Genomic DNA, 9,988 nt, shown 5'->3' with positions numbered 1-9,988 from the left:
CAGCAGGCCCCAAATCAATACGAAATAAAAAATGAAAATCGCTTATTGTCACAAGTAGGCTTCAAATGAAGTTACTGTGAAAAGCCCCTAGTCGCCACATTCCGGCGCCTGTTCGGGGAGGCTGGTACAGGAATTGAACCGTGCTGCTGGCCTGCCTTGGTCTGCTTTAAAAGCCAGCTATTTAGCCCTGTGCTAAACCAGCCCCTGGTTTAGAATACAGAAGGCTTTACAGATAACGTCCCAAAACAAAAACGTTTTTAACATGAGCGCTGCAGCAAAGTTCAAAGACTTCAGTCCGCTCCCAGCCTTTTCCTTGTAGCGAAGTCCATCGCTTCCTTGGGCGACTCAAAGTAGAAATGTTGCTCCTCAGAAGTGACCCCAAAGACGGGCCGCGTACAGCAGCCCAAACTTCACCTTCCTCTTGAAAAGGGTCGACTTTATCTCGTTGAATCCCGCTCTTCTCCTGGCCACGTCCGTGCTCAGATCCTGATAGATCCGCAGAATGCTACTCCCCCATTTACAGCTCCGTGTCTGCCTGACCCACCGTAAAATACGCTCCTTGTCCAGGTACCTGTGGAATCTCACCACCATTGCCCTCGCGGGGGGGGGGGGGGGGGGGGGTCTCCCACATGCGACTTCCTCGCGAGCGCTCTGTGTCCACCTCCAAGGGTCGGGCGAACGTCCCATCCCCCAGCAGCCTCTCGAACATGCCCGCTATGTATGCCCCTGCGTCCGCGAGGGAGACCAACGATTCTCAGCTTCTGCCGGCGGGACCTATTCTCCAGGTCCTCCACCTTCTCCAGGAGCCTTTCCTGCTGGTCTCTCAGCATCTCCACCTCCAACTCCACCGCAGTTTGATGTTCCTCCTGCTCAGCCAGCGCCTTCTCTACTTTCTGGATCGCCCGATCCTGAGCATCCAGTCAAAGTTCCTGCCGCGCAATCGATTCCTTAATCGGGTCCAACCTCTGCCTCGGCCCGGTTGATGACCGTGTGCTGGTCCCCCTGGTGAGGCGCACGGCGGTAACCACCGCAGCCACCTCTGCCTCGGCCCGGTTAATGACCGCTGGCAGTAGCCTCCTGCACACCCTGGGGAAGAGGGTGTCCCGCCTTTCCTCTATAACATCCAACATTCGATCAAGCTCCGCAGCTGTGAAGGGTGGTGCTGATCTTCATGGAGCCGCCATCTTGGTTGGAATGAGAGTGCGCGGGGAGTGGGTCGTTTATCAGCGACTCCAGCTCGTCAAGCTCTCCAGCGCCAATTCCGGATCCAGTGAATCCGACGTGGGCGGGAATGGGAATTGCTCTGGATTCACCTGGACAGAGACCTGACCCATTAGCGTATCCTGACTCACTTTCTGAATAGCGCCCCCAACGGGAACGTAAATCACTCACAATTCAGTCCGAAGCGTCAGCATTACTCTCCCAAACGGAGAATTTCACACCGGATCCAAAACAGGATGTCCATTCCTTGGAGATGATGCAGTGAAGATTCACTGGGTTGATTCCTGGGTTACAGAGATGTCCAATACTGAAAGGAATCAGATTGTCGGGAACTCTCTGGAATTTAGGAGAATGAGAGGATCTCATTGAAACAGACAAGGTGACAAGGTACAATTTAGGATTCCAGGTTGCTCGGGGTGTAGTATAATGGAGTATATTCGGACAGGTCCTGAGAAGGGTTAACCCTGTGATGTCACTGGCAGGAAGTGACATCTACTCGTGATCTGAGAGTCTCGCAGAAAGCAGCACGAAAAGAAGCTCGTGTCGGGGAATGTTCTCCAAACGGTAAATGTGTTCCAATACAGTTAGAATGTCTGCAGCCAGCAGTCTCTGGGAGTTACGGAAACTTCTCCAACACAACAACACAATGGAACAGGTGGGGAGTGCGTGGGGCAAGTAGAGTTGGGGTTAAAGGTGAGGCATGATCTTGTTGATTGGTGGAACAGGCTTGAGGAGTTATTGGGCCTATTCCAGCTCCTATTTCTTACGGTCCAATGACATTGTTTTCTTTTCATCCTGGATTAGTGCCTGGATACGAGGACCAATTTCTAACCCATTGAAACCTTTCTGTTTCAATAATGTGGTAAAACAGCCAAAGGGAAACACAATTACTGGACATGATTCAGTGTCGATGGCCTTCCAGAACATTCTCGATATTTGTTTTCATTGAAAGCCCAAGGGGAAGGTGTGAGGCCCAATGGGCAGGATAACTCTAAAGCTGACAGAGTGCATGAGGGGGTCAGGAAAATCAATCTGGAAGTGGTGATGCCAAGACTCCCATCAAAAATTCCAAACTCTTTTACCAGGTCAGTCCATGCAGGACATGAATACTGCTCCCACACCTGGGAACGAGGACAGTCCCCTCAACACTGATGTGTTTTGGTGCGAGTTCAGTTGTGTCACATGGTGATGGATTTTATTTTCTTGTTTTAGAATTATGATGAGGCGGAATTAGAATTTCGGCAATGGGTTCAAACTGACGTTGATGCCGTGGATATTAAAAGTGCGCTGCCGATCGGTCTGGACAAACTATTCAGTTATGCACGTTGTGGGAATGTTGCAGGTATGTCAGATGTTCCTTCAAAGTAACAACAGATTCTAAAACAGCCACTCACTCTTTAACCTGTCACGTTTGGAACTTTCTGTACAGACTGACACACTGAGCAAAGAATTGTCAATCCCAGAGCGTTCCTCGGTCACATGTGACTCGTGGGATGAGGCGCTAGTTGGGCTACTTACATACATAGAAAAAAACAGAGAAAATAGAAGCAGGAGGAGGCCATTCGAGCCTGCCCCGCCATTCTTTATCATCATGGCTGATCACCAAGTTCCCGCCTTCCCCCCCATATCCCATTATCCCCTGAGCCCTACTTCTTTGATACCTGCCAACTTTATGTTCCCAGAAACCGGGAAGGTTTCCCACAAGCACTGGGAGCGAGATTCCAGATGTGGTTGCTGAATTTCCCGAGTGTAATAAAGGCTCTTTCTCAGGCATGAACCCGCGATTGGAGTCGACATGAACCCTTGTGGAAGCTGAGAAACTGCATCTCTCTCAGCTCAGTGGATGCTGCGGGAATGCTGGCTCCTGTCTGAGACTCAGTGACAGGAAATTCTACCTTGTTAAAGAGAAATCCTGTGTAACTAACTGCGTCCAGTTATTTAATGGTGAATGGTGGTTGAGGGTGAATGTTTAATGGTTTATGATGGTTGAGGGTGAATGTTTAATGATTAATGGTGATTGAGGGTGAATGTTTCATGGTTAATGGTGTTTGAGGGTGAATGTTTAATGGTTAATGGTGTTTGAGGGTGAATGTTTAATGGTTTATTATGGTTGAGGGTGAATGTTTAATGGTTTTTGGTGGTTGAGGGTGAATGTTTAATGGTTAATGGTGTTTGAGGGTGAATGTTTAATGGTTTATTATGGTTGAGGGTGAATGTTTAATGGTTAATGGTGATTGAGGGTGAATGTTTCATGGTTAATGGTGTTTGAGGGTGAATGTTTAATGGTTAATGGTGTTTGAGGGTGAATGTTTAATGGTTTATTATGGTTGAGGGTGAATGTTTAATGGTTAATGGTGATTGAGGGTAAATGTTTAATGGTTAATGGTGGTTGAGGGTGAATGTTTAATTGTTAATGGTGATTGAGGGTAAATGTTTAATGGTTAATGGTGGTTGAGGGTAAATGTTTAATGGTTAATGGTGGTTGGGGTGAATGTTTGATGGTTAATGGTGGTTGAGGGTGAATGTTTAACGGTTAATGGTGGTTGAGGGTGAATATTTAATGGTTAATGGTGGGTGAGGGTGAATGTTTAATGGTTAATGGTGGGTGGGGGTGAATGTTTAATGGTTAATGGTGGGTGAGGGTGAATGTTTAATGGTTAATGGTGATTGAGGGTGAATGTTTCATGGTTAATGGTGGTTGAGGGTGAATGTTTAATGGTTTATTATGGTTGAGGGTGAATGTTTAATGGTTAATGGTGATTGAGGGTAAATGTTTAATGGTTAATGGTGGTTGAGGGTGAATGTTTCATGGTTAATGTGGTTGAGGGTGAATGTTTCATGGTTAATGGTGGTGAAGGGTGAATGTTTAACGGTTAATGGTGGGTGAGGGTGAATGTTTAATGGTTTATTATGGTTGCGGGTGAATGTTTAATGGTTAATGATGGTTATGGGTGAATGTTTCATGGTTAATGGTGGTTGAGGGTGAATGTTTAATAGTTAATGGTGGTTGAGGGTAAATGTTTAATGGTTAATGGTGGGTGAGGGTGAATGTTTAATGGTTAATGGTGGTTGAGGGTGAATGTTTAATGGTTAATGGTGATTGAGGGTGAATGTTTAATGGTTAATGATGGTTGAGGATGAATGTTTAACGGTTAATGGTGATTGAGGGTAAATGTTTAATGGTTAATGGTGGTTGAGGGTGAATGTTTAATGGTTAATGGCGGTTGAGGGTGAATGTTTAATGGTTAATGGTGGTTGAGGGTGAATGTTTAATGGTTAATGGTGGTTGGGGGTGAATGTTTAATGGTTAATGATGGTTGAGGGTGAATGTTTAATGGTTAATGGTGGCTGAGGGTGAATGTTTCATGGTTAATGGTGGTTGAGGGTGAATGTTTAATGGTTTATGATGGTTGAGGGTGAATGTTTAATGGTTAATGGTGGTTGAGGGTGAATGTTTCATGGTTTATGATGGTTGAGGGTGAATGTTTCATGGTTAATGGTGTTTGAGGGTGAATGTTTAATGGTTAATGGTGTTTGAGGGTGAATGTTTAATGGTTAATGGTGATTGAAGGTGAATGTTTAATGGTTTATGGTGGTTGAGGGTGAATGTTTCATGGTTAATGGTGGTTGAGGGTGAATGTTTAATGGTTTATGATGGTTGAGGGTGAATGTTTAATGGTTAATGGTGGTTGAGGGTGAATGCTTAATGGTTTATGATGGTTGAGGGTGAATGTTTCATGGTTAATGGTGGTTGAGGGTGAATGTTTAATGGTTTATGATGGTTGAGGGTGAATGGATAATGGTTGTTGAGGGTGAATGTTTAATGGTTAATGGTGGTTGAGGGTGAATGTTTAATGGTTAATGGTGGTTGAGGGTGAATGTTTAATGGTTTATGATGGTTGAGGGTGAATATCTAATGGTTAATGGTGGGTGAGGGTGAATGTTTAATGGTTATGATGGTTGAGGGTGAATGTTTCATGGTTAATGGTGGTTGAGGGTGAATGTTTCATGGTTAATGGCAGTTGAGGGTGAATGTTTAATGGTTAATGGTGGTTGAGGGTGAATGTTTAATGTTTAATGGTGGTTGAGGGTGAATGTTTAATGGTTAATGGTGGTTGAGGGTGAATGTTTAATGGTTAATGGTAGTTGAGGGTGAATTTTTAATGGTTAATGGTGGTTGAGGGTGAATGTTTAATGGTTAATGGTGGCTGAGGGTGAATGTTTCATGGTTAATGGTGGTTGAGGGTGAATGTTTAATGGTTAATGGCAGTTGAGGGTGAAAGTTAATGGTTAATGGTGGTTGAGGGTGAATGTTTAATGGTGGTTGAGGGTGAATCTTTCATGGTTAATGGTGGTTGAGGGTGAATATTTAATGGTTTATGATGGTTGAGAGTGAATGTTTCATGGTTAATGGTGGTTGAGGGTGAATGTTTAATGGTCAATGGTTGAGGGTGAATGTTTTATGGTTTATGGTGGTTGAGGGTGAGTGTTTCATGGTTAATGGTGGGTGAGGGTGAATGTTTAATGATTAATGGCAGTTGAGGGTGAAAGTTAATGGTTAATGGTGGTTGAGGGTGAATGTTTAATGGTGGTTGAGGGTGAATGTTTCATGGTTAATGGTGGTTGAGACTGAATGTTTAATGGTTAATGGTGGTTGAGGGTGAATATTTAATGGTTAATGGTGATTGAGGGTGAATGTTTAATGGTGGTTGAGGGTGAATGTTTAATGGTTAATTGTGGTTGAAGGTGAATGTTTAATGGTTAATGGTGGTTGAGGGTGAATGTTTGATGGTTAATGGTGGTTGAGGGTGAATGTTTGATGGTTAATGGTGGTTGAGGGTGGATGTTTAATGGTTTATGGTGGTTGAGGGTGAATGTTTAATGGTTTATGGTGGTTGAGGGTGTACAATGATGTTATGTATGTAAACATTCAAAACGAGTTTGACAAATTACCATTTTTACAATAGACTGTTAGCAAAATTTAAACTCATGTGATGGAAGGGGATGGCAGCATGGATCCAGAATTGATCCATTGATTGGTTGATTGATATTTATTGTCACATGTACCTAAGTACAGTGAAAACTATTTTTCTGCGGCCAAGGGAACAAATGGTAGATCAACAAAAAGCGATTGGTTCCATTGCGGAACAAGGCCAAACAAGAGCAACATAGAGCGTCATGAACAGTGTTCTTACAGGGAACAAATCAGTCCGAGGGGGAGTCGTTGAGGAGTCTAGTAGCTGTGGGGTAGAAGCTGGTCCTCTGTCTGGATGTTCGAGTCTTCAGACTTCTGTATCTTCTGCCTGATGGAAGGGTCTGGAAGAAGGCAATGCCTGGGTGGGAGGGGTCTCTGATAATGCTGTCTGCCTTCCTGAGGCAGCGGGAGGTGTAGACAGAATCAATGGGAGGGTGGCAAGCTGGTGTGATGCGTTGGGCTGAGTTCACCACACTCTGCAGTTTCTTGCGATCTTGGACCGAGCAGTTGCCATACCAGGCTGTGATGCAGCCAGATAGGATGCTCTCTATCGCACATCTGTAGAAGTTTGTGAGAGTTGATGCAGACATGCTGAAGTTCTTTACCTTCCGTAGGAAGTAGAGACTTTGTTGGACTTTCTTGACTGTTGCATCAACATGAGTGGACCAGTAATGGTGATGGTAAACCCCCAGGAACTTAAAGCTATCGACCATCTGGTTTAGGGGCTGGCTTAGCACAGTGGGCTAAACAGCTGGCTTGTGATGCAGAACAAGACCAGCAGCGCGGGTTCAATTCCCGTACCGGCCTCCCCGAACAGGTGCCGGACTGTGGCGACTAATGAGTTTTCACAGTATCTTCATTGAAGCCTACTTGTGACAATAAGCGTTTATTAATATTATTATTATCTCCCCTTCGGAGCCATTGATGCAGACGGGAGTGTGTGCCGTGCTGCGCTTCCTGAAGTTGATGATCAGTTCCTTGGTCTTTCCGACGTTTAGAGAGAGGTTGTTTTCGGTACACCATGCAACCAAGTGATCTATCTCCCTCCTGGAGTCTGATTCGTCGTTGTTTGAGATGCGGCCCACCACAGTCGTATCATCTGCAAACTTCCAGATTGAGTTGGAGTTAAATCTTGCCACACAGCCGTGTGTGTACAGGGAGTACAGTAGAGGACTGAGCACACATCCTTGCGGGGCCCCGGTGTTGGGGACTATTGTGGAGGAGGTGCTGTTACCTATCCTGACAGATTGCGGTCTGTTGGTGAGGAAGTCGAGGATCCAGCTGCACAGGGAGGGGTCAAGTCCAAGGTTGCAGAGTTTGGTTATTGGTCTTGTTGGGATAATGGTGTTGAAGGCGGAGCTGTAGTCGATGACCAGCAATCTTACAGATTTTTTTTCCAGAATTTACAGTGCTGATCACCCAGTTAAATGCTGTGTCTCTCTGTCTACAGGTACCGTTATTCCTCTCACTGCACCTTGGGGAGTTGTTGGATACTTGAAAAATGGCAAAATACAACAAAGATTCAGTGTATTTGTCTGGATAATTCCCGAAGTCATCAATCCACCGGAACCAACAGATCCAGCAGTTACATTACAAACTGGACCTCCTGTTTGGTACTATGGCAGGTGAGTTTAGTGACTGATATATTGTGATTGATGTTCCTTTCTGTCAGCTCTTGTATCAACATCAGTCTGGGGCGGGATTCTCCCGTTTTGAGACTAAGTGCTGTGGTGTGGGTGGGAATGTGGAATGTTCCTGCTGTGGCTTCTTGCCGGAAAACACTCCGAATCTTCCCACCCATCATTAATTATTCACCTGGGTGTTTTCCGCTGTTTTCAGCAGTGGGTCAGGCCTGGATGGTGTGTAGTCCGCCCTCCTGCCCGGGTGTCATATTGAAAAGATGTCCAACAACACTGAGCCATGTTGACAAAAGAAGGTGGACCTCCTGAAAATGCAGATCGATTTCCAGCAACATTGGTCACCCAGAAACAGGCCAGCAGAAGGACCCCCTCCAGAACACATGATACGGAAGATCCATGGTCCCAATCTCCCCCAACCCACTGCTGTGGTGCTCCAGGGTCCAGGGTTGTGGGCGCTCTCCATCCTCAACTCTGTGGGCAGCGCCAGGCATCCGGACTTTGGCACACTACATTGTGAAGAATGTTTCTCACACTGGCGTTTTTCCCACCGGAATGGCAGAGAATCTATCCTGGGGGGGCACCCCGAGGTCCCTCTGCTACTGCACTCTCTTTAGATCTGAGCCATTAAGTCTGGATAGACTCTCTCCACCCTCTCTGTAAAATGCATCACCTCACATTTCTCTGTGTTAAACTCTATCTGCCACTTGTCTGCCCATTTGGCCAGCTTCTCGATGGTCTTACTCCAGCTGTGGACTAACTGACTGGTGCAGGCGCCTCAATGGGCTGAATGGTCAACTCCTGTCCCTGTTGTCCTGGCAACCGACTTTCCAAACAGGATTTGTCAGGAGGATAAAAATTAAATCCTCTGTTCTTAATGCTGTTGCAGGGTTTTTGACAAGAAAGTTGATGAACAACAAACTGAAGAACTTGTGATTCAATTCCTGAAGGATTTGGAACAAGACAACCAGCCCTTCAATAGCACATTTTTTGCCATCGCTTATTTGAACACAGAAGGGTTAATGGAAATAGTTTTTATGAAGACAGGAGAATGAAGGTTTTCTGGAAGGTTCTGTACCTTTCATGGCATCAAACAGTGAGATGTGCTTAACTCTATTCTAAAACTGTTTAACTTTCCATTGGGTTTAATCTGGAATACTGGGCATAGTTTTAATCTCCTTACCTCAAGATGGTTATATTTACCTTTGAGGGAACGCAATGTCTGCTCATCAGACAGGTTACGTATATGTGTCAATATTGGCATTTTGGACAATTCCACCAATGTCCATCTCCAAATCCCTGTGACCCTGTTTAGAAATATTGCCCTCTACTGGCAGTTAGTAATTATGACTCCCACACACACACTGCAGCATTTATTCTAGATTCAAAATTATTCAGCGACATTCATATCAACAGTGAACATTTCTTCCTCATTTCCACACACTGTCCCATTGATTATTTAGCTCAATGATTCTAAACAATGTTCTTTTCTCGATGTCCAGTTTCTCCCCACATTGTCCGGTCATCTTGGTTCTCACCTGGGTCTGGACCGTTTTGTCTGCCTCAAAATTAAATAAAAACAGAGACTCTTCAATCCGCTCCACCATTCAGGAAGATCATGGCTGATCTTCGACCTTAACTCCACCTTCCCACACTGTCCCTCGAGTGTGTAATCTGTCTGATAAACAGGGAATGCACTCCCACAAAACTCGGTTCATCCACCCTTAACTAAGGAGCCCAAACATCACCACATCATATTCTACCTGCCATGTTCTTAACCACTCACTTAACCAACCAAATGTGGAGCAAACACGTGATCGTCCACCCACACGTTAACCGTACATGTGACTCCAGCCCTGATATATTTGACTGTCTCTGAGTCCCGCCTGCTCTATTTCCCGTTAATATTATTTATAATTAGGTTTCCCTTCAATGTCTCAAATTCATTGCTGAACACGTCTCCACACTGCACGGATACAGGGCAAAACTCAATTGTACCGGGTGGTGGGCCCTCTACTGGGGAACGGGGATTAATCACTGCACTAATTTGCTTTTTCTGTAATCTTGCTTTCAATAAATTGTGAGACTGAGACTGAGATGGTCCTAGTGAGAGATATAGTTCCATAATTTTCCATCTTCACACAGCCATGGAATA

General features: G+C 45.1%; 1 protein-coding gene across 1 annotated transcript; it reads left to right on the top strand.

The window, feature by feature from the left end:
- The first annotated feature begins 1,810 nt into the window (after positions 1-1,810).
- LOC140411530 (heme-binding protein 2-like) lies at positions 1,811-9,784 on the top strand. The gene is made up of 4 exons (XM_072500617.1): positions 1,811-1,876; positions 2,434-2,563; positions 7,647-7,821; positions 8,723-9,784. Exons 1-4 carry the CDS (start codon positions 1,811-1,813, stop codon positions 8,886-8,888), a joined length of 537 nt encoding a protein of 178 aa, XP_072356718.1. The 3' UTR covers positions 8,889-9,784.
- Positions 9,785-9,988: the final 204 nt, after the last annotated feature.

The sequence above is a fragment of the Scyliorhinus torazame genome, chromosome 4 (assembly GCF_047496885.1).
Source record: "Scyliorhinus torazame isolate Kashiwa2021f chromosome 4, sScyTor2.1, whole genome shotgun sequence".
Lineage (NCBI taxonomy): Eukaryota > Metazoa > Chordata > Chondrichthyes > Carcharhiniformes > Scyliorhinidae > Scyliorhinus > Scyliorhinus torazame.
The sequence above is the reverse complement of the archived record's forward strand: the minus strand, read 5'-3'. Positions and strand labels throughout refer to the sequence as shown.